General features: G+C 33.6%; 1 protein-coding gene across 6 annotated transcripts in view; it reads left to right on the forward strand.

Annotated features, from left to right (window-relative positions):
* HDX (highly divergent homeobox) overlaps positions 1-26,151 on the forward strand; it is a 180,488-nt gene that overhangs the window by 19,169 nt on the left and 135,168 nt on the right. For 5 of the 6 annotated variants that reach the window (XR_012091938.1, XM_007992175.3, XM_007992176.3 and 2 more), the window contains 2 exons: positions 8,101-8,247; positions 13,970-15,073. Coding sequence is in view for 5 of the 6 variants with exons in the window: in XM_007992175.3 (XP_007990366.1) it covers positions 8,101-8,247; positions 13,970-15,073 (1,251 nt within the window). In the remaining variant the exon portion in view is untranslated. The remainder of the gene's footprint in view (positions 1-8,100; positions 8,248-13,969; positions 15,074-26,151) is intronic. The other variant, XM_007992178.3, reaches the window with a different exon arrangement.

Raw genomic sequence — 26,151 nt, forward strand, 5'->3', positions numbered from 1 at the left:
GAAGGGACATGTGGGGTTGGAGCCCCTGCACAGAGAGTAGAGCCGTGGGAAGAGGACCACTGTCCTCGACACAAGAATGGCTGATCAACCGACACCTTGCACCATGAGCCTGGAAAAGATATGTACATTTAACACCAGTCTGTGAAATTAGCTGGGATGGGGGCTGTATCCTGCAAAGCCACAAGATTGGAGCTGCCCAAGCCCCTTGAAGCCCATCCCTTGCATCAGCATAAACTGAATTTGGGACATGGAGTCAAAGGAGATCATTTTGGAACTTTAAGTTTTAATGACTGCCCTGTTGGATTGTGAACTTGCATGGGGCCTATAGCCCATTTATTTTGGCCAATTTCTCCCATTTAGAATGGTGTATTTACCCAATGCCTGTACTCCCACTGTATCTAGGAAGTAACTAACTTGCTTTTGATGTTACAGGCTCATAGGTGGAAGTGACTTGCCTTGTCTCAGATGAGACTTTTGACTTGGACTTTTGGGTTAATGCTGGAATGAGTTAAGACTTTGGGTGATTTTTGGAAGGGTATGATTGTGTTTTGAAATGTGAGGACATGAGATTTGGGAGGGGCCAGAGATGGAATGATATGGTTTGGCTGTGTCCCCACCAAAATCTCAACTTGAAATATACCTCCCAGAATTCCCACATGTTGTGGAAGGGACCAATGGGAGACAATTGACTCATGGGGGTAGTTTCTCCCATGCTATTCTTATGATAATGAGTAAGTTCTCATGAGATGTTATGGTTTTATAAGGGGCTTCCACTTTTCTTGGCTATCATTATTCTCTTTCCTGCCACCATGTGAAGATGAACATGTTTACTTTCCCTTCTGCCATGATTGTAAGTTTCCTGAAGCCTCCCCAGCCATGCAGAACTGTTAGTCAATTAAACCTCTTTCCTCTTTAAGTTACCCAGTCTTGGAAAGTTCTTTATAGCAGTATGAGAATGGACAAATACAACCCCTGTGAAAAGCAGTATGGAGATTTCTCAAAGAACTAAAACTAGAACTATTATTTGACCCAGTAGTATCACCACTGGGTATCTGCCCAAAGGAAAAAAAAAATTGTTTTATCTAAAAGATACCTTGACTCATATATATATTTCAGCTCTATTCATAATAACAAAGACATGGAATCAATCTAAGTGTCCATCAACAGTGCATTAGACAATGAAAATGTGGTACATATACAACATGAAATACTCCATAGCCATAAATAAGAATGAAATCATATTCTTTGCAACAACAACATGGATGCAGCTGGAGGCCATTATCCCAAGTGAATTAATACAAAAACAGAAAGTCAAATAACACGTTTTCATTTATAAGTGGAAGCTAAACAATAGGTACATGTGGACATAAAGATGGAAACAATAGACACTGACTACTCCAAAAGTGGGGAGGGAGGGAGGCAGTCAAGATTTGGAAAACTACCTATTGGGTACTATGTTCACTATTTGGGTGATGGGTTCACTAGAAGTGCAAACCCCAGCATCATCCAATATACCCAAGTAAGAAACCTTCATATATATATCCTGAATCTAAAAGTAAAAAATAAAAAAAATAAAAATAAAGGTTGAGATTGAATTTAGTGGTCACTGAAATTTAAGAATTAAGAAAAAAAATTGTACAAGCACTTAAAAAGGTGAGAAAAGTCACCTGTAGAGAGGGAAAACAGATGCCAATTTGTTAATAAAATGACACAAGGCAGAAAACAAGGGTTGCAGAGTGTTGTAGGAAAATAAATATGTCCGGTAAATAGAATGGTGGACAAAATCAAACCAAATAACCTCTCAGTGATGTGGAATCTGTGGCATCAAAAGACTAACAATGAGCACTGGATCCACTATATCTCCTGTTATAAATATTGTGTCCCTTGTACATTGTATCCGGCACATTGAAGGCACTCAATATTACTTGTTGAATAAAAAATAGAGAGTAGAAATCAGTGAAAATGAAGACAGAAAAACAATAGACAAAACTAATGAAACTAAAAGCTAGTTCTTTTAAATGATCAATAATAGTGATCTTTTAAAAGATCAGTAAATAAATGCTAAAGAAGAACAATTTACCAATACCAAGAAGAAAAAAGGTACATCACCCCAGACCTTACAGACAGTAAAACAATAATAATAAACAATAAACTATTAATAAACAACTTTATACCTTTGAATTCAACAACTTACATGAAATGGAGCAATTCCTTGAAAGACACAAAGTATCAAAACTCACTCGATAATAAATAGATTATCTGAATAATATTGAAATGTAATTTGTACTTCAAAACATTCCCACAAAGAAAACTCCATGTTCAGATGGTTTTGCTGGTGATTTCTAAGAAAGATTTAAATAAAATTATTAGCAATTCCATGTGATTTCTTCTAGAATACATAAATGAAGGAAATACTTCCTAACTTATTACCCTGGTACTAAAACCAAGTACAGTGCAAGAAAAGAAAACCACATACAAATATCCCTCACAAAATTAAACTAAAACATTCTTAACCAAATATTTAAAAATTTAATCAAATTATATATAAACAGAATAATACATCACTACCAAGTGGGGTTTCCTCCAGGAAGAGAAGGCTGGTTTAACATTTGAAAATCAATCAGCATAATTTACCATTTCAAAAGATTAAGGAATAAAAACTATACAATCATTTCAATAGATGCAAGAAAAAGCATTTAACAAAATTCAATATTCATTAGTGGTAACAATAATAATAGTAATAATAAAAACTCAATTTAATAAACATAAAAGGGAACTTCTTTAGCCTGGTGAGAGGCATGTATGAAAAACCTGTAGTGAACATCATACTTAGTGGTGAAAGATTTAATGCTTTCCCTTCAAACTTGAGAATAAGGCAAGAATGTCTACTCTCATAGCTCTTATTAAAACATCATGCTTTATGTCTTAGCCAGTTCATTTAGGCCAAAATAGAAAAATGAAAGGAATGCATATCAGAAAACAAGAAATAAACTTGTCCCTGTTTGTGGACATGATTGTGTAGAAAATACCAAACAATCAACTGAATCCCCTGGAAGTAGTAAGTTAGTTTAGCAAAAGTTGCAGAATACAACTTCAATATACCAAAATCAATTGTAGGTTAATAAACTAGCACTGAACAATTGGAAATGTTAAAAAACATACAATTTACAGTAATACCTCCCCCCCCCAAAAAAACCAGAAAATATATAGGTGTTTATTTAACAGAGTATGTGCTGGATCTGTTTTCTGAAAACTATAAATCTCTAGTAAAAGAAATCAAACAAGATATAAATAATTAGCAAAAGATAAGCCACAGGTGGAGAAACATTGGAAATCATATTTCTGATGAAGGGTTTGTATCCAAAATATATAATGAACCCTCAATACTCAATAATAAGTAAACAAACAACACAATTAAAACTTATGGGAAATATTTGAGTAAAACACTTCCACAAAGAAGTGGTGTATAAGTATACAAAAAGATGTTCAACAACGTTTGTTACTAGAGAAATGCAAATTAAAACCACAACAATAATATTCAATTACACACCTAGGTAATGGCTAATTTTTTAAAAAATGACTGTAATAAATGTTGATGAGGAAGTGAAAGAAATGAATCTTTCACTGAATGTTTTTCAGTGCATTTGAGAATGCAAATTTGTACAGCCAATTTTGAAAACAGGTTAACAACTTATGAAGTTAAACATACACTTACCATACCACCCAGAAATTTCATTCCTAGGTATTTACTCAAGAGAAATGAAAACTTACCTGCACACAGAAACCTGTGTACAAATGTTCTTAACAGCTTTATTCATAACAGCCAAGAACTCAAAACAGATTCAGTGTCCTTCAGTGGATGAATTAACTGTGGTACATTAATACAATGAAGTACGACTTTAAAAGAAAAAGGGACAAACTACTGATGACACACAGCAACATGTATTTATCTCAAATGCTCTATGCTAAGTAAAAGAAGCTGGCTGAAAAGTCTACATATTTATTCCATTTATATGGTAGTCTACAGAAGTCAAAATTATAGAAACAGTGGTTGCCAGGAGCTGGGGTAGCTGGAGGGCTTGCTAATGAAGCAGCATAGGGAAACTTTTGGGAGTGAAAAAACTATTCTGTGTCTTGATTTTGGTGATGGTTTGATGACTATATACATTTCTCTTAACTCATAAAACTGTACATGAAAAAGAGTGAATTTTACTGTATGTAAGTTTAGAAGTGAATAATAACAATAGATAAAAAGTACAATATTAATATAGACATGTTGACCAAAATAAGATATTCAATGTGTTATGTTTAACTTGGCTCAACACTTTGTAAACAAAAACATCAATGGCTTATCCAAAATGCACATTTTTAATATTGGAAAGAATGTGTTATATTTGAATTGATGATGATTTATGGACTTGTCCCATTTTATTTATTTGCTTATTTATTTAGAGACAGGGTTTTGTTCTGTCACCCAGGCTGGAGTGCAGTGGTGCAATCATAATTCACTGTAACCTCAAACTCCTGGGTTCAAGAGACCCTACCACCTGAACTTCCTGAATAGCTAGGTCTACTGGTCTACTGGCACGTGCCACCATGCCACATTAATTAAAATTAAAAAAATAAAAATTGTAGAGGTGGGGGTTTCACCATGCTGCCCAGGCTGGTTTCAAACTCCTGGTCTCAAAAAATCCTCCTGCCTCAGCCTCCAAATGTGTCATCCCATTTAGAATATCTTGTTTTCCAGTAATGAATACTTATAAGTAAATTTTTTAGTACTTTTCAAATGTTTTAATTAGCAGGGGCATTAGTAAGGCATTGAGCTGCTTTTAAGTATGGCATCGAATCTGTAAGAACAGTGTTACATCATATAGGAATTTATCTCAAATGTTTCCATGTGAAAATATAGCCTTAGGTATCTGAAATACCTAAGGAAGCAGTCATTCTTAGAAGCTGTATGTTTCAGGTACTTCCAAAGCAACAAATCTAAAAAATTATACTCATTGTTCAGCTTGTTTGAATAGAACATACTAAGCATGATTTAATATTTTCTTAATGTCTTAGAATCTTCATCAAAATACTGAATCTTAAACCTGAGTAGAACCTGAAAAATTCCGTATCTAAATATGATATATAAACTTAAGAGCCTAGTTATACTAAAAATATAGGTATATTACAACTATAACATGCTTTACAACTGAAGACAAATGAGTTCATATATCATAACTTATTTGTAGCAACCAGAGTGATAGACAAGACTTGTACAATCCAGCATTTTACAGACTTGGTAATGGGTATTCATGGAAATTAAATGATTCACCAAATTGTCAACAATGAAGCTGAGCATAAAACCGAGGTTGTCTTATTCCTATGGGTGGGCATGTGCTGAATGGGTAGCACAATATAGAATATTGGGGGTAAAACTAAATGAATTGTTACTTCAACACTCAATCCCTTAATTCAGCCACCATCCCACCACAACCCAACAGACTTCAATTTCCAGGGAACCAATGCTTTGTCATTTTATCTTCCACATAAATAAAAACCCAACTTTAAAAGATATTGTTTTTAAAGCTCTGTTTATTTTTATTATTTTGTTGCAAATGATTAAGAAACTTGGCTGTGCAGTCATTCAATATCTTGCCACTTCAGAGGCCAAGATAACTAGGGTGGATGAAGGTAATGATAAATTATCTTGCTCAAATGGGGTTATCTAGTTGTTGTAAAGAATTAACTTCCTATAATATAGTAGATCTTTTGAGCAAAGTGGCCTTGCTGCTGTTGTTTCTGAATTTAAAGGGAAAACTAAAAGGTCCCTGCATCTGCATTGTCTATTGTCAGAGTTGCAGTATCTGGAAATCTGTTTAGTACTCAGTCATCTTTATTTGGCTATTGGTATCAATGGGGAAGGACCTGGTGTGTTTTTTAGGTTGATATCACACTTAGATAAATGTAAGAGTTGCAGCCAGCTAATGGGAAAACATGGGGCAGATTTTATCATACTTGGTGATCACTTACATCTTGTACTTTAGGCTTTTTGCAGTAGGTACAGCCTTGCAGAGGAGGATCAGAGCTCTGATTGTACACTAATGATTTGAAGTTCACCATTGTCCTCAGAACCCATTTCAAAGTACCTTGCTTCTAAATCCATATCAGCTTCTAAATACCAGAAATATTTCCGGTATTTGACCTCTATCTTCTGACTCTTCTCTTGACTGCGGCTGAATCATTTAGGAAAAGAAACCCCAAACTGCTCTGAAATCTGGCAGCCATGATAGTGAAAAAAAAAAAAAAATTGCTTTAATGGATATTGTTCCTGCTCACTTGTCCACGCATCCTTGAAAATTTCGTTCAGTTTAGACTTACACTTTAGTGCACTGAATGAGATCCCCTTCAGAAAGTCAGTAGAAGTCTTTGCTTCTGATGTTTCAGAGAGAAACTTTACTCTCATCTTTCCTGGTGCTTGCCTACATCTGATTTTCTCTCATCAGATCTCTTAACATTAGACAGGAGATAGATGAGATAGATGCTTGTGTGGGCAAGAAAGAAAGTCAGGTGTACCGACTGCACTGGATGACTGGGTGACTGCTTACTTTCCTTATTAGAGAGCTTTATTGTTCAAAGCATTCAGAGAAAGATGTTATTTCCATGTCAATGTACTTGATTATTTCCATACATAGTATGCTAGAAAAATTCCTGTCTGGTTTGGCTTGAAGAGCTTTGTTGTTGCTCTTTTTTTCTTTTTTCTTTTCTTTTCTTTTCTTTCTTTTTTCTTTTCTTCTTTTCTTTTCTTCTTCTCCCTTTCCTTCCTTCCTTCCTTCCTTCCTTCCTTCCTTCCTTCCTTCCTTCCTTCCTTCCTTCCTTCCTTCCTTCCTTCCTTCCTTTTCTTTTCTTTTCTTTCCTCTTTTTTTCCGTTTTGAGACAGTTTCTGTCACCCAGGCTGGAGTACAGTGGTGTGATTTCAGCTCACTGCAACCTCCACAACCGGAGTTCAAGCAATCCTCCTACCTCAGCCTCCCAAGTAGCTGGGACCACAGGCTCACACCACCATGCCCAACTAATGTGTTGCTGTTTTCTTAATTTTGAGGAGACACTTTTCTTGGAAAAGATGTGGTATTTTTTTCTGTCAATTTTTGGGATTAACAAGTTTAGTGTGACAGCTTTTAACAAGAACCCAAAATTGACTTAATCTAATCACAAGGATTCTTTATTAAATGCACTACTAGAATTTATCGTTTTTAAAGAAGAGTTTGACCTGACTTTTATTCTTTAAATTCACAGAGTTGTATACCCTTAGTATTAAACATTTTATCTATTGGCAGGAAAGATAAAACATTTTCGAACTTATCTTGTCAAATTGTGATGATGTCAATTTAATTACATATTGTTTAATTAAGGTACATAATTTTAACATGGTTATTTTTAGTAAAATGTACATAATTTAAAATTTTTTTACAATATACATTAAAATTTTTATGTATATTCTATGTTTATTAAAATAATTATTTTGGTTAGTATTCCCTAAAGCACAGAAATGTTCACAGTCACTAAACCTTCTTTTTTATATTTAAGCTCTAAAGAGAGGTTTTGTTTTAATATATAAGAAGAATCCCTTTATCCACGAGGAAAAACAAAAGCACCCTTTTGTTCCAGAGCAGAGCTTCTGGCTACAAGACATATGCCAGATGCCTTGCTTGACAAAGAACAGTGAGTGTCCCTGTTGATAATTGATCACGTATGGCTACCACCATCTCTGACCTTACTAGCCATACATATTTATTTCAGTGAAATTACCTTTTTTTCCCCCATGTATTAACACTAACCAGATAAAGACTTTCCTCTTTTTTGTTTTGTGTTTTTTTTTCTTTAAAGTTGGTACATTATCTGAATAAATTCAATAAGTGTTTGCACTACGCATATTTTTCATTGAGAAGCTGTCTCCCTTTAGCACACAAATTATTGCCCACTACTGGGGATTAATTCACTTGCAGAAATCTTACAGCTTGGAAGCACTGAAATTGTATAAAAAAAATAGGAGTACAAATTCTACACATACCAAATTTTTATTCCAATTTTCAGAGTATCTTCTTTTATTTTTAGATGAATCTACGTTCTGTATTTACTGTAGAACAACAAAGGATTTTACAGCGTTATTATGAAAATGGAATGACAAATCAAAGTAAAAATTGCTTTCAGCTCATATTACAGTGTGCACAGGAGACTAAGCTGGACTTCAGTGTAGTCAGGGTAAGTATTGAGGTCTTACACTCAAATTTAAAGCTTCTTATTACAAGTGATATTTGCTTAATACGAGAAAAATACTCAGGGTATGAAGTCACTAATTTTATAAACAACTTCACTTCCCTGGTATAACAATACTGTTTTAAAAATAAATAGGACTAATCTTTCAGTTTGTATTTGTTTCTATAAATACCTTGAAAACACAAAAACCCTTGCAGTGTAAACATCTTTTTAAAATCTTAGCTTTTTAATCTAATACATACATTTAAGATTCATTGTTGATCTTATGCTCTTTAAACCCCAAATTAATGTAGATGTAATCCCCAAAAATGATATCAGTAAAACAGGCATTTATCAAGTGAATACTATAGGTGACGTAGTTTTCATTGTATCTGAATTTTTCATCAGGCATTTGGTCTGCTTTATAAATACTTTCTCTTTCTAAGCAAAATGCATGCATTTTGATGGGTAGGCAAGTAAGGGACAAGGAATCCTAAGGGAATAAATTTTTCTTTATCACAGTCATAGTTATTCAGCTGTAAAAATCAGAGCTGCTACATTCTTGAAAGGTAATGAGAAGGTGATTGAGAAAAGGCAAGAAATAAATCTAACAGAACTGGTCACGGATTTTATTGAATGCATAGGAACTTTTATGTCTGTTTGAAAATGTTACAAATCCTCTTGGTGTGAAATCTTAGTGATTGAAAAATTAGCAACTTTCTCCTACTTCACATTCATTAGGCTAATTTAGGAAAGAGAAAGAATGTCTGTTCTTAAGTTTATTTTGCTTTCGATGTACCTTCAAAGACCCTAAAGATAAGTATATCTTAATAATTATTCAGAATATGTGTTTCTTAAAGACTACAATATTTATTCGCCTTCAAATAGGGAATTATGCCACCAATTCTAGACAAAAATATCCAGGATATTTGTTTCTTTTTTTTCTTTTTTTTTTTTTTGAAATGGAGTTTTGCTCTTGTTGCCCAGGCTGGAGTGCAGTGGCGCGATCTCAGCTCTCTGCAGCCTCCACCTCCCGGGTTCAAGCGATTCTCCTGCCTCAGCCTCCCAAGTAGCTGGAATTACAGGTGCCCGCCACCACGCCTGGCTAATTCTTTGTAGTTTTAGTAAAGACTGGGTTTCGCCATGTTGGACAGGTTGGTCTCGAACTTCTGACCTCAGATGAACTGCCCGCCTCGGCTTCCCAAAGTGCTGGGATCACAGGCGTGAGCCACCGCGCCCGGCCCAGGATATGTTTCTTATGTTCTGAGACCAGTCATCATATTCAGATTTGTTTAAGAACCAGAAATATCTCCTATTAACAGCTCCACATGGCTTATTTGAAATATCTTCACTAAGCCACAGAGCAAAATGTCTAACTGTATTAGAAAATATAATATAAAAATGTATTAGATTTTAAGTTGATGAGATTGCAGTTAACAAGTGCTACTTTCTTTTTCCTGCAGTAAGTTTCTCTGCTTTTTTTTTTTTTTTTTTTTTTTTGTTTTTTCTATCTTGTCATTACCTTAAAGTGAAAACCCTTGCCAGGCAGCTGCATTGTGAAAATCTTTCATATTGTGAAATCTTTCATATTTCCAATGTGTTATTGCAATCTTCCCCTCATAACTTACTTTATTGTGATTGAATATTGAGAGTGTTGAAATACAGAGATTTGTATTTATGCTCAAAATGGTGTGAAAATCTAAAACAAACAATGGGAATGAAATATATAATTTCTTAGAATATAGATTATCAGTAAAATGTTAACATGTTACAAAAAAGTGTAAAAAATGGATTCATTCCCTCCATTCCAATGTAAATTTTACAGAAATTCAGTCTTCCTAATCTAAATCCCAACACAATTTTGATGGCTTTTCCAGTTAAAGGGCAAAAGGAATTTTTTTTGTAGACTCATCACTCTATATCCCACCCCCTTCCCCGGATACTTTGCTAGGGTTACATGTTCTACTTGAAAGAGATCTTTATTATTATTAATAAAGTATTCATTGCATTTTTCTTTTAAAAAATCTTTAAGTCCCACTGTATTAAGAACTTGATCTCAATGTAAAGAAAACTTAAAAAGTTAAAACATCAAGCAAAAATAAATATACTGGGGTAAAAAAACAAGAAAACAAAGAAAGAGATATAAAAAAAAGGGAAAGAAGTTTAGAGACAGTGAATTTCAAAGAGAGAACTGAAACATAAATTTATGGACACTAAAGATTAATGATCGAATGACTTTTCTTTCTTTTTTTCCTGTGTAATATCACTTTATTAGTTCCTAAGCCCAAATTCTCATCATATCAATTTTGTTTGACACATCTTTTAAGATGTAACATAAATGAGAATCATTTACATCTTATAAGTTTTGGTATATTTTGATAATAATTGATAACAACTGAACAAATTTTAGTAAAATTTAATTCAGCTTTTGGGAAACCTCAGGCAATGTATTTTCTTTATTTTCATTTTAAATGGAAATATTTCTTATATACCTTCCTATTTATATACTTCCCTACTTTTTTCAATTGAGAATGTGGAAAATAATTGAACCCTTACTTTTTGACTCAGGGTTTTCACTATGGAAATCAATTATTATACTGTGCCATAAAATAATAATACTCACAACTTGGTAAGGTATATGGAGTTACTTTTTTCCTTAAAGGACGCTAGACTGCTATTTAGTGATTTCTCCCATTGCTTCTGTTTTGTGTTCCTTCTCTTTTCCCTTTAGTGAGCAATGTTTAGTGAACAATTTTAGTTTTGGTACTCTTGGGGTGCCTGTCAACAGCAACTTCTATCACTAATATCCCTTCTATTTTGTAATTTCTAATTTGTTGTTGACAGTTGGTTTTAAGGTTAGGTGTTGTAGTGAAGTACATGGATCTCGTGACATCTATGTTGGTTGTGTTCTGGACAAGGGAGGTTGCTAGGTTGCTATATAGCTATTTCTTATGTATATGGATATTATTCTACTGCATTTTACTTTTTGATGGGTACATTATATAAATATCTATTAAGCTACGTAAGAAACTATATATAATATGCATATGCATGTATAAACTATACAATTTTATAAGTAAGCCATAAATTTGCAATGCACTAAAATCACTCTTAAACTTCCTGAGTTAAAGTAGACATTGCGTGAAGAGAACACAGTAGGTTATGTTGTGTGCGTGTGTTTTTCTTTTTTTAAGTGGCCCAGAGCTGTCCTCCAGATGTCATAGTTCTTGAATTCAAATTTTATAATTTTACTGTGCTTTCCCATTAAATTTTTTAATGTAATGCTTTTATATTTTTGTAAAGATTATGTACAAATACGTTATGCTTCTCACAGATTATTTTTACTTAAAAAGCCATAATGTGGCAACTTATTTTGAATATTGTAAAATTCAACTTTTAACATTTTAGTTTTAAATATTTCTCTAGTATATAATTTAAAACCTTTTAGTTTTTCTCCCCTGTCTCCTGTGACATTTATATTCGTACATCTTTCTGCTTATCATTCTCACTCCTGCTGTTTCATGAAAGTCAGAGTGAGTTTAAAATTTCCACTGCCTCATGTGAAGTAAAGTGGAACACTACAGTTTGTGGAACATTTTCTTTATGGGAGAAACAATAATTATAAAAATAAAATGGCCAATAGAGATGACTATTTTCAGGAGTTTCTAACCACTACATGTAGGGTAGTGGAAGGTTTAATGTGCTTTCAGGCAAGGTAGAATTGACGGAATCTTTTCTCTCTCACTTGCGCCTAGAATATCCTTCCACAAGCTATTTATTATTTCTGAACCTCAGTTTCTTCATTTACACAATTAGAAAAATAACACCTACCAAAGGAGGTTTTTTATACATATGTATATATATATAACACTCTATATAGACAGATCTATTATAGATCCTTTATTATAGATCCTTTATAGATTATTATAGATTTTTTATACTTTAGTTTTTTTATTTTATTTTTTTCTTTTACCTGTATGTACACCTTGGTTCCAAGGCAAATGAAAATCTGTCTATCTATCTATCTATCTATCTATCTATCTATCTATCTATCATCTATCTATCTATAGAGAGATCACATAATGGGGATTCAATACATATTAGCTTTTATTTACAGTATTATAGCAACACTAATGTCGTATATAATTTTAAATTGTATAAGATGTACAGTAAACATTGAAAATTTGACAGTTTATGTGGTCTTCAAAAACACATCCATATAAAAGTTAAACAAATATACTCTGAACCATGTTTGTTCAAGGCTGGTTCATTTCATGTTTTCATTTATTCAGTTCTTTTAATTCTTTTTTAGGAAAATTTTTGGTGGAGACCAAGTCCCACTATATTGCCCAGGCTGGTCTCAAAATGTTGGCCTCAAGAGATCCTCCTGCCTGGCTTCCCAAAGTGCTGGGGTTACAGGCATGGGCCACTGGGCCTGGCCTGTTTAATTCTTAATAGATTAATGTGCTTTGGTGTTTATAATATGGTATGCATTTTGGAATCATTATAAAGTTTAGTAATCACATTATAGAATATATTTCCTATTGTATAATTTTAGATCCGTGACTCAGAAAAATAATACTAAGATCATTATAATAAATTACTTACATTAAAATACGTATTTTGTAATTAAATCCTAAACGTCAACCACTAGTATTTTTATAAATACTCTTATTCTGTTTAGAAAATATCTATTTATTGTACAAAATTTGGTAAGTAGAGAAAAATGTAAAGAAGACAATAACTACCATAAATTAATGACAAACTGAAAACAAAATTTACAACTTGTAACAAAGAATTATTACTGTCTTTAGTAGAAAATTACTCTTACAAATCAATTTAAAAAGGTAAACACCTCAATATAAAAATAGGTAAAGGTAATGGATAGGGAATTCTATGAAAGTAATATTGTAACCATAGAAATTCATATCAAAGCAGCAATTATACACTTTTTATTTACTCCTGGACTAGTAAAGACTATAAAAAGATAATGCAAACTCTTGGTGAGGGTGTGAGGAAACCAGAACTCTTACATTGGAGGGCACTTTGAAAATATTAGAGCCTAGCAATTTTTCTTTTAGTATTACATTCTAATGGAGCAGCAGTACAAAGATGCATCTACGACGAGGTATATGGCAATATGATTTATAATAAAGAATATTTCAAAAACTACTATAAATATCTGACAGTATGAAATTAAGCAAGTTACGATATATTTATAAAATGGAAGTTGATGAGCCTAAAGATTGCAATTGTGTATTTGTTTAACAATACTATGAGCATTTCTTAATACCATTAAATAGCCTACCTTTAGTATGTTCTTAATTTTTCAGTATTATAAATAAATATATGATGAACATCATTGCATATAAACTTTACCTACATTTGTAGGTTATTTTTAGGATAAATTACCATAAATATATTTACTATGTCAGAGTGTATAAACATTTTTAAGTTTCTTGATACATATTAGTTGGATGTGTTATGAGGAGAGAAACAATAATACACTCTGTTCTCAAAGTTTGAAGGTATTTATTAAGTATGAGTCCCTGATCATCTTTGTCTTTATACTTTAGTTAGCTTTTCTGTTATTTTTATCTTTTTCTTTTACTTTTATGCACACTTTAGTTCCAAGACAAATGAAAATATAATGTATCATGTAAAATTTGTTTTTTCTTGGTTTGTTTAAAAAATTTTTTTTTTATAATACCATGTTTTATCCTTCCAGACGTGGGTTGGCAATAAGAGAAGAAAGATGAGTAGTAAGAACTCTGAATCTGGAACAGCAACAACAGGAACCTCTTTGTCAGCTCCAGACATTACAGTCAGAAATGTGGTTAATATTACTCGACCCTCAAGTCAGCAGTCTTCTTGGACATCTGCCAATAATGATGTCATTGTGACTGGTATATACAGTCCAGCCAGTTCATCAAGTAGGCAAGGAACAAACAAACATACAGACACACAAATTACAGAAGCACATAAAATCCCTATGCAGAAAACAGCCACTAAAAATGATACTGAGTTTCAGTTGCACATTCCTGTTCAAAGACAAGTAGCACACTGTAAAAATGCTTCCCTACTCCTAGGTGAAAAAACAATTATTTTGTCAAGACAGACAAGTGTGCTAAATGCTGGAAACTCAGTATTCAATCACACAAAGAAAAACTATGGAAACTCTTCAGTACAAGCTTCTGAAATGACAGTACCTCAAAAATCTTCTGTGTGCCACCGACCTTATAAAATTGAACCAGTTGGGATTCAAAGGTCATATAAGCCTGAACACACAGGTCCAGCATTACATAACTTATGTGGGCAAAAGCCAACTATTAGAGACCCTTACTGTAGAACACAAAACTTGGAAATCCGTGAAGTGTTTTCATTGGCAGTTAGCGATTACCCCCAGAGAATTCTGGGAGGAAATGCCCCACAGAAGCCTAGCTCAGCAGAAGGAAATTGTTTGTCCATTGCAATGGAGACTGGAGATGCTGAGGATGAATATGCCAGAGAGGAAGAGCTGGCATCGATGAGAGCACAGATACCAAGCTATTCGAGATTTTATGAAAGTGGCAGTTCCCTTCGAGCTGAGAACCAAAGTACAACCTTGCCTGGACCAGGAAGAAATATGCCAAATTCACAAATGGTGAATATTAGAGATATGTCAGACAGTGTACTGTATCAAAACAGAAACTACCATTTGACACCACGGACCTCATTACATACAGCATCTAGTACAATATACAGTAATACAAATCCGTTACGGAGTAATTTTTCTCCTCATTTTGCATCATCAAACCAATTGAGATTATCACAAAACCAAAACAATTACCAGGTAATGTGTAAACTTATTTTATAAAGGTTTTAAAAACTGTGTTTGTATCCAGTTAGATTTGGGACCTGGATCGCTTAACTCGTGTATTGAAGTAATGTGAGATTTTTGCTTCAAGGTGGTGGTTTGGGGTTAACTCCTTGAAGAATCTTGTGCTTTGTTTCTCATGTTTTTAAATGATGAGGTCTTTTTTTCAGGAATATAGTCATTTTTATAATATGACAGTTTTTTTCTGACATTTAAAATGATTTTGTTCAGGAAATGGGAGCTTAATGGGCAGTATGGAACTTCCCACTACTAAAATAGGGTTAAATTGGTTAGGCTCATGCTCTTGCAAATAGATTATTCCTATAATGGTTTTCAGTTGCATTTTGGGGAGCTGTCACTAGATGAGTGGTGGCTTCCCTGGTACATACCAGGCAAGTCAATCATTTCTTTAGGTGCTGATGGCTGAGAAGTCAGAGGCTATGGTAACTCAGCCAACTGCTTTTTATAAATGTAAATGCTTTATTAAAACATTAAGTGAGACAGTAGTCAAATAGTCATTTAAAAAGTTTATAGGGAAAAGACATATTCAGAGTAAGAATTATTGCAATTTTAGACCTATGTGCAAAATAGTTGTTATTTATTTACTGTTTCATATATTCAATTGTTCAGGTATGCTTCAAGTAATCACATTAACAGTGAGGTATAAGCCTACCTCAGAACATCTCTTAACCTATAGATAATTCCCTCTGAAAAATCTGCTTTAGAGAATTTGAATAGCAGAGCTTGAGCTTGAATGGTTGCCATTTTTCCTGACTACTGGCTAGAACTTCTTCTCTTTTCTTTTCTTTTCCTTTTTTTTTTTTAGATGGAGTTTCGCTCTGTTACCCAGGCTGGAGTGCAGTGACGTGATCTTGGCTCACTGCAATCCCCGGTTCAAGCAATTCTCCTGCCTTAACCTCCCAAGTAGCTGGGACTACAGGCGTGTGCCACCACGCCCAGATAATTTTTGTATTTTTATTAGAGATGGGATTTCACCATGTTGACCAGACTGGTCTTGAACTCCTGACCTCAGGTGATCCACCCGCCTCGGCCTCCCAAAGTGCTGGGATTACAGGTGTGAGCCACTGGGCCCAGCCTAGCACTTCATATCTTTTCAACCACAATACTTAAGATTTGTCTGGATTTAAGATGCTTCCAGGCTGTTCTGAACCAGTTTAAGGAACCATCTTCTTTTAGCTCCCTCTATCTTACAGCTCTCTGCTTGAAAATGAAAAGCAATAACACAGTATAGGAAGTATCTCTCTATCATCTGGTCATAACACAAGAACTCCATCATCATCAATAGTCATTCTCTATTGATAACTGACTCATTTTTATGTGCTTGTTCTTTAAAGAAGCATGCTTAGAGTAACATTGAATCATACCATTAATATCCTCTACACATCCCTCTTTCATCCACCTACTCTTTTGCACTTCTTTACCCCTTCAGTGTTGTTCTTAATAATAGTAATAACAATAACACTTACCATTTTTTGAGGGCTGACCATGTGCTGGGACCTTTGGTCACTTTATATAACTAAATTCATTTAATCTTCATGATGATCTGGACAGATAGGCATTTTATCCATATTTCAATTGCTTGCCTAGGATTACATAGCTAGTAAATGACAAAACCAGAATTCCAACTCAGATATGTATTATTTATTGTATTTTCTACTTTACCATACAGCATAACTATTTCAAGTGTATCTGACTTACTGGGAGGTCTGAGAATGCAAAGTTTAATTTTAATTTTTTTTTAAATCCACCACTCCCTAAAGGATAATTTAACCTGTGATTTTACCTTTACATAGTCTCTACTTTTTTCTGACAGAGCTTTTGAAGAAACAATTTTTTAAAATAAAATAACCTGCTTTTATTTTATTTATTGTAACAAAATTTAGCAACTGTTGTATGAATGGTAATCTTCTTAAAAGAAAGGCAACCTGACATAACAATTTAGAGTATAAGCTTAGAGCATGGACAGACCTGGATTCAAATTCAAGCTCTGCCATTTTCTGCTTGTGAACAGATAAGAAGGTATAGTATAGCCAGTGGCTTATCCTCTTGTGTAACAGTTTCTTTATGTGTATAATGTGGTTACTAATTCCTACTTCACAGGAATCTGGTGACAGGAAACGAAAAAAAAAAAAAAAAAATCTAGGCAAGTCTCTTTGTACCTTTCCTGGCACATAAACTTCTTATACATATGAACTAATAGTTGGAAAGTTAATGAAACTCTGCTAGTCTATGTCTCATTTACGTTCCATTTCAAGTAAAATTTTGCACAGACCACAATTATCAGAAGTTATTTGAGAAATAAATAACATGTATCACTGGCTGAAAGAAGACTGGCAGTAAGCTATCACTTTCATTACAACCATTAAAAGCCCATTGTTATACTCTATCAGACCTGTGTAAGCCAACCTGACTTGAGAGAATACAGTGGAGAAGCCCTGGGGAATCATTTAACCCCAACTCTTTGTTCAGTTAGTTAATATTTGGAAAATCAAGGCAGCATGGAGAAGTAGAATCCATGGAGTTTTAGCCTCCAAGGTGTTGCTGAAGCTCTATCACCAACACTCGTGGATCAGAACTTAGAATAGAATCTGTGGTCTTTTTGTCAACTTTCTATTATTATTATTACATGTTAAGTTCTGGGGTACATGTGCAGAATGTGCAGGTTTGTTACATAGGTATACACTTGCCATGGTGCTTTGCTTCACCCATCAACCCATCATCTACATTAGGTATTTCTCCTAATGCTATCCCTCCTCTAGCCCCCTACCCCTCAATGGGCCCCAGTGTGAGATGTTCCCCTCCCTGCGTCCATGTGTTCTCATTGTACACCTCCCACATAAGAGTGAGAACATGCAGTGTTTGGTTTTTTTGTTCTTGTGTTAGTTTGCTGAGAATGATGGTTTCCAGCTTCACCCATGCTCCTGCAAAGGACATGAACTAATCCTTTTTTATGGCTGCATAGTATTCCATGGTGTATATGTGCCACATTTTCTTTATCCATTCTATCATTGATGGGAATTTGGGTTGGTTTCAAGTCTTAGCTATTGTAAATAATGCTGCAATAAATATACATGTGCATGTGTCTTTATAGTAGAATGATTTATAATCCTTTGGGTATATACCCAGTAATGGGATTGCTGGGTCAAATGGTATTTCTGGTTCTAGATCCTTGAGGAATCGCCACACTGACTTCCACAATGGTTGAACTAATTTACATTCCCACCAACAGTATGAAAGCGTTCCTATTTCTCCACATCCTCTCAAGCATCTGTTGTTTCCTGACCTTTTAATGATCACCATTCTAACTGGCATGAGATGGTATCTCATTGTGGTTTTGATTTGCATTTCTCCAATGACCAGTGATGATGAGCCTTTTTTCATATCTTTGTTGGCTACATAAATGTCTTTTGAGAAGTGTCTGTTCATATCCTTTGCCCACTTTTTGATGAGATTTTTTTTCTTGTAAATATGCTTAAGTTCTTTGTAGATTCTAGATATTAGACCTTTGTCAGATGAATAGATTGCAAAAATTTTCTCCCATACTGTAGGTTGCCTGTTCACTCTGATGATAGTTTCTTTTGCTGTGCAGAAGCTCTTTAGTTTAATTAGATCACATTTGTCAATTTTGGCTTTTGTTCCCATTGCTTTTAGTGTTTTAGTCATGAAGTCTTTGCCCATGCCTATGTCCTGAATGGTATTGCCTAGGTTTTGTTCTAGGATTTTTATGGTTTTAGGTCTTACATTTAAGTCTTTAATCCATCTTGAGTTAATTTTTGTATAAGGTGTAAGGAAGGAGTTCAATTTCAGTTTTCTACATATGACTAGCCAGTTTTCCCAGCACCATTTATTAAATAGGGAATGCATTCCCCTTTGCTTGTTTTTGTCAGGTTTGTCAAAGATCAGATGGTTGCAGATGTGAGGTGTTATTTCTGAGGCCTCTGTTCTGTTCCATTGGTCTATATATCTGTTTTGGTACCAGTACCATGTTGTTTTTGTTACTGTAGCCTTTTAGTGTAGTTTGAAGTCAGATAGTGTGATACCTCCAGCCTTATTCTTTTTGCTTAGGATTGTCTTGGCTATGCGGGCTCTTTTTTGGTTCCTTATGAAATTTAAAGTAGTTTTTTTCTAATTCTGTGAAGAAGGTGGATAGTAGCTTGATGGGGATAGCATTGAATCTATAAATTACTTTGGGCAGTATGGCCATTTTCACAATATTGATTCTTCCTATCCATGAGCATGGAATGTTTTTTCGTTTATTTGTGTCCTGTCTTATTTCCTTGAGCAGTGGTTTGTAGTTCTCCATTTTGTCAACATTCTTGCTATGAAACTGTAAGAAAACAAACAATTCTCTTGGGTTTCTCACCCTGAAAGTATACAGCAGAGATAGTTGCCTCTTTTCTGTGTTACAGAACTTATCTTCAAGCTGAGATACTATTTCTGGAGGATAGTATAATACAAAGCTATTTAGAAAATTGAGTACAAATTGAAGAAATCCTAAAGGATACTAAGAAGTTAAAATCAGCTCTCTTTAGGAGCCTCTTGGGAATATAATATTAAGGGTTGAAGTGGTATTAAGGAAACCGGCAGGATGTGACTATAGCAAGATACTACGAACAATCAAGTTCCATTTCAAAAACTCTCCAGGCTAACCTCACTCACGGAGTCAGATTACAATCATATTGGTCTCCCTCCAAAGTGCCATTCACTTTTCATATTACCTCTATGTCAGACTGCCTGCTTATCACAAGAGTGCTGTTGTGATTAAAGTTTATTAACGATCATCTTTGTGAAGATATTGGGGTACTTTGGAAGAAAGGCGCCATGAATACAACATGTATCATTTCAATTATTATTGTGCCTTGATAATTAATTGCATTCACATCTCTCATGGATTTTAGAAGGTCTTTGGAATTAATAGAAGTAAAGCACTTTGGTGAACTTCTTTTAAAAATCTTTGTAAGCACAATACATTTCTATTAGTAAAAGTGCCTTGATAATGTCTTCCAACCTTCTTTATTACTTGTGGACTTTAGTGCTTTTGTTAAAAAGAAACAAAAGTTTGATAACAATAGAAACTTTAAATATCAAGGCATTTAAACCAACACAAATGCTATTTTGCCTGAGGAAAATGAGAGCCAATAAGGTTGAGTGGCTTGGCCAAAATGACTCTCAGGAAAATATTCAAGTTTTTAAAAAAATAATTGTAATCTGTGTTGAGTGGGTAGAGTTAGCAGGGATCACTTTTAAATAATTTGATTAAGACATATATTACATAATATAAAATTCACACATTAAAAGTGTGAATTGAGTGGTTTCTAATATATTCACAGAGTTGTTCAAGCAGTGCCATAATCTAATTTTTGAACATTTAATCACCTCAAAAATGAACCCCAAACGCATTAGCACATGGCATCCCCTATCCTGTCACTAAGCAACCACTAATGTTTCTATCTCTATGGATTTATCTTTTCTGCATTTTAATATAAATGGAGTCATATAATATATGATATATATAACATATAATATATATAATATAATATGGGCCATTTGAGAGTGGCTTCTTTCAATTAGTATGATGTTTTTAAGGTTCATTCACGTCATGGCATGCATTAGTACTTCATATTATGTTTCTGATCCATGAATGTGTTATGATTTTTCACGCATTACATCTGTTCAGATTTATTTCAAGAATGTTACATACTTCTCGGTAGAGAAAATTTCTGTTTCCTTAATTTCTTTCTAAGTTTATTACTCTCTTTGTTGCTAATTTTAAAAAAATTCTTAACTTTTTAATTAATAGAACAATATCACTCAATTATGATGATAAATGTTCTGACTACTCCTTTACTGGGCTTTGTTTTCTTTAGTATCAAAAGAACAGCCCAATACTTATTTACCACATTGGTATTTTGGCTTATTGCACTTTTATTGTAAAAAAATGCACTACTCTTTCCAGCCTCTGGTAATCATCTCTTTACTCTTTATCTCCATGAGTTCAATTGTTTTAAATTTTAGCTCCTGCAAATAAGTGAGAATACATGATGTTTGTCTTTCTGTGTCTGGCTTATTTGTCTTAACATAATGACCTCCGATCCCATCCCTGTTGTTGCAAATGACAGAATCTCATTGTTATTTATGACTGAGTAGTTCTCTGTTGTGTATACATACCACCTTTTCTTTATTTATTCACCTGTTGATGGACACTCAGGTTGTTTCCAAATCTTGGCTATTGTGAATAGTGCTACAATAAACATGGGAGTGCAGATATCTCTTCAACTTACTGATTTCCTTTATTTTTGATAAATACTGATACCTCATTTTATGGTACCTCTATTTTTAGTTTACTGAGGAACCGCCAACTGTTCTCCATAGTGCGTGTACTAATTTGTATTCCCACCAGCAGTTTATGAGGAAACCCTTTTCTCTACATCTTCACCAGAATTTGTTATTGCCTGTCTTTTGGATAAAAACCATTTTAACTGGGGTGAGATGGTATCTCATTTTAGTTTTGATTAGCAATTGTCCGAAGATTAATGTTGTGGAGAACCTTTCCATATACCTGTTGGCAATTTGTGTGTCGTATTTTGAGAAATGTCTGTTCAGGTGTTTTGCCCATTACTAAATCAGATTGTTAGATTTTTCTCCTATAGAGTTGTTCAAGCTCCTTATACATTCTGATTATTAATCCCTTGTCAGACAGGTAGTTTTAGGTATTTTTCTCCCATTCTGTGTGTTGTCTTTTCACTTTGTTGATTGTTTCCTTTGCTGTGCAGAAGCTTTTTAACTTGATGTGATCCCATTTGTCCATTTTTGCTTTGGTTTCCTGTGCTTGTGGAGTATTGCTCAAGAAATCTTTGTCAAGTGCAGTGTCCTGGAGATTTTTGCCAAAGTTTTCTTCTAGTAATTTCATGGTTTCTGGTCTTAGATTTGTTTTTAATACATATTTTTTAAAAATGTTTATATGGTGAGAGATAGGGGTCTAGTTTCATTCTTCTCCATATGAATGTCCAGTTTTCCTAGCACCATTTGTTGAAGAGGCTCTCCTTTTCCCAGTGTATGCTCTTGGCAATATTGTCAAGCATGAGTTCATTGTAGGTGTATGGATTTGTTTCTGGGTTCTCTATTCTGTTTCATTTGTCTATGTGTATATTCTTATGCCAGTATCATGCTATTTTGGTTACTATAGCTTTGTAGCATAATTTGAAGTCAGGTAATGTGATTTCTCCAGTTTTGATCTTTTTGCTCAGAATAGCTTTGGATATTCTGGTTCTTTTATGGTTCCATACAGATTTTAGATTTTTTTTTTCTGTTTCTGTGAAGAATGCCATTGGTATTTCGATAGGGATTGAATTGAATCTATAGATTGCTTTACATAGTATAGACACCTTAAAAATATTGATTCCTCTAATTCATTAGCATGGACTATCAGTTCTGTTGTGTCCTCTTCAATTTCTTTCATCAATGTTTTATAGTTTTCATTATAGAAATCTTTCACTTTTCTTTTAGAAATTTCCTAGGTATTATTTTTTTTTGTAGCTATTGTAAATGGGATTACTTTCTTTCCAGAATGTTTGCTGTTAGCATTTAGAAATGCTACAGATTTTTGTATGTTGATTTTATATCCTGCAACTTTACTCAATTTGTTTATTAGTTCTAATAGTTTTTTAGCAGAGTATTTAGATTTTTCCAAATATATTATTATATCATCTGCAAACAAAGATAATATGACTTCCCCTTTCAAACTTATTTCTTTCCTTCTCTTGGTTGATTGCTCTAGCTAGTGCTTCCAGTACTATTTTGAATAACAGTGGTGAAAGTGGGCATTCTGGTTGTTTTCCACATCTTTGAGGAAAGGCTTTCATTTTGTCCCCATTCAGTATGATATTAGCTGTGGATCTGTCATATATGGCTTTCAATGTGTTGTGGTATGCTCCTTCTATACCCAGTTTTTTAGAAGAATTTTTCTTTTTATCATGAAGGGATATTGACTTTTATCAAATAATTTTCAGCATCAATTCAAATGATCATATGGTTTTGTTCCTTCATTTTGCTGATATGATGTACCACATTGGTTAATTTGCATAAGTCTAACCGTCCTTAAGTTTCTGCAATAAATCCAACTTAGCCATAATGAATGATCTTTTTAATGTGTTCTTAAGTTTTGTATCAGTATTCATCAGGGATATTTGTCTGTAGTTTTTGTTTTGTTTTGTTTTGAGACATCTTTGTCTGGTTTTGGTCTTAGGGTGATACTGGCCTCATAGAATGAGTTTGGAAGTATGTTCTCATCCTCTATCTTTTGGAATAGTTTGAGTAGGAATGGTATTAGTTCTTAAGTGTTTGGTAAAATTTAGCAGTGAAGATATCGGGTCCTTGGCTTTTCTTTGCTGGGAGACTTTTTGTTATTGCTTCAGTCTTGTTACTTATTATTGATCTGTTCAGGTTTTGAATGCTTTAATGGTTCAATTTTGGTAGGTTGTATGTATCTGTAAATTTTTCAGTTCCTTTCAGGTTTTCCAAGTTACTGGCATATAGTTGCTCATTATAGCTTCTAACGATCCTTTGAATTTCTGCACTATCAGTTGTAATGTCTCCTTTTTTACCTCTGATTTTGTTTATTTGAGTATTCTCTCTTTTCTCCCCACAGTTAGTCTCACTAAAGGTTTGTCAATTTTCTTATAATTTTAAAAAACCACCTTTTAAATTCATTGATCTTTTGTACTATTTTTTATTTCAATTTCACTGATTTTTGCTCTGATTTTTATTTTTATTTTCTAATAACTTTGGGTTTGGTTTGCTCTTTCTTTTCTAGTTTTCTGAAATGTATCTTTAGTTGTCTATCTAAAGTTTTTCTACTTTTTGAATGTAGGCACTTACAGCTTTAAACTTTCCTCTTAGTACTGCTTTTGCTAAATCTCGTTGTTTGGGGTGTGTTGTTTTATCATTATCATTTGTTTTGAGAAATTTTTAAATATTCTTTTTATTTTCTTAATTAGCCCACTGATCATTCAGGAACATATTGTTTAATTTCCATGCATTTGTATAGTTTCCAGTCTTACTCTTGTTATAGATTTCTAGTTTTATTCCATTGTAGCCAGATAAGATACTTGATATAATTCCATTTTCTGAGTTTTTAAAACACTTTTTTGGTAGGGTGTATACTCCAAAACATTTTTGTAGGTTCCTTAGCTAGTATCTAAAAAGTATGAAATAATCCACCTTAAGACTTCTTTCTTTTTTTTTCTGAAAGCACTTAGTCATTGCAGTAAAATGAAGTATGACACCAATAGGGAATCTTGAATTTTGATCTTTCATAGTATATTTTGCAATAACCAGTTTATGGTCCATTTTTCTTAAATCTGATGACCTCTTTGAGGCAGTTTTCCAATTTTGCCAGTAGAACAGGAAATATCATGTGTGGGTACATGATAAGCATTAATCATGTGTGGGTGGAAATTTGTTAACAGTCTGAAAGTGAAGTTTGAGTTAAAAGTTGTTTGACCTTGAAATTGACTGGGAGGCCAAAGATTTAAAGCAACAGAAGAATCTCCCAGTCTATGAGGAGTAAGTTGTGTGATAATGGTATATGTTTTGTGTGCATGAAATGGGAATTTGTAAATATTGAAATCTAGGGTCTGGCAGTCACTGTCAACAGAAGATCAAGCTACATATATTTATGTTTTAAAACTTAAATTATAAATCTAGCTAAATCTTTCTAACAACTCGTTTTAACGTTCATGGGTACATTTCACCTTAGTAACCATTTACATTGTACAGAAAAAGATTCATCTTGAGCACAGATTCAGTATTAGGAATTGGTTTGGAGAAGAGGATTTTTTGTGGATTTTTTTTTTTTTTTTTTTTGATAATGCAAAAGTAAAACCAGTTGCCTTCTAGGGGATTGAACTAAATTTTAATCTAATCTTTAAGACCAAAACAAAATATATGAAGGAAATAAAAACCACTTATTACTAAATTGATTTGCAAAAACATTGTTACTAGAAATTGATTGGGACTTGAGGCCTTCTTCCAAAAAATAAGAACTTAATTGTCTTGCTGCATTAGGTTTTGAACATTAATACCATGTATTTGTACTTATGAAAAAATGTTTCAATGAAATGTGAATTAGCAGTATGAACTTCTGGTTCAGTTGGAAATTCTTTCATTTAAAAAACGTGATATTTGCACACAATTGCTTGAATGTTTTTATTTTCCAATTTCCCCTCCCCCACACTGGATAGAATTGAAGCTAGAATTTTTCTTATGATCAACAAACAAAACATTTGCATGTTATATTTTGCACATGAGTGTTGACACAAATTAAAATTCTAGTATACATTATATGTCACTCTATGAATGTTGACAATGGAAGAAACACCTTGCTGTAGTATACTGTCACTTCTGGACTATAAAGCTGAGAAAGAAACATAATTTATGATTTTTCATGCATGAGAAAAAGTTACAGCTAGCATGCCCTATTTTCTTGTTGACCTCATGAGATGAAGAGAGCAGATGGTATTAATTCAGAGTGAAGAAATTACTCAAATATTGATTTTAGTATACTTACCATCTACATGCAATATTAAGCAAATCAGGTATCTTATTACAGTTTCAAATATGTACATAGGCTCCCTCTCACTCCCTTCCATATCTATTAGTTATTGAAGTTTCTATGCTGGCATTAAGACATTACAACAATGCTTTGTTGCACCATATTATAAACATATGGAGTACAATATGTGCTATTTTTCTGAGGTGAACCAAATGTATATTTCTCAAGGTTCTTGAATCTTCTTTAACAATATTTATAGAGAGTCTTTTATGCATTAGTAATAGATAAACCACATTGTGATTTTTTAAAAAAATCTTAAGCCATGTACCAAGTTTGTGGTCAAAATTGTGTAGGAGAAGTTAAATGTAAAAGGCATTCTATTAAATAATTTGTGTGTACTTTTGTAAGCATAGTTATGTCAAAATTACCTTTTAAAATAGCCAAAAATAAAAAGATTTTGTGGCCCAACATGTGGTCTATT

This window comes from Chlorocebus sabaeus, chromosome X (assembly GCF_047675955.1).
Source record: "Chlorocebus sabaeus isolate Y175 chromosome X, mChlSab1.0.hap1, whole genome shotgun sequence".
Classification (NCBI taxonomy): Eukaryota; Metazoa; Chordata; class Mammalia; order Primates; family Cercopithecidae; genus Chlorocebus; species Chlorocebus sabaeus.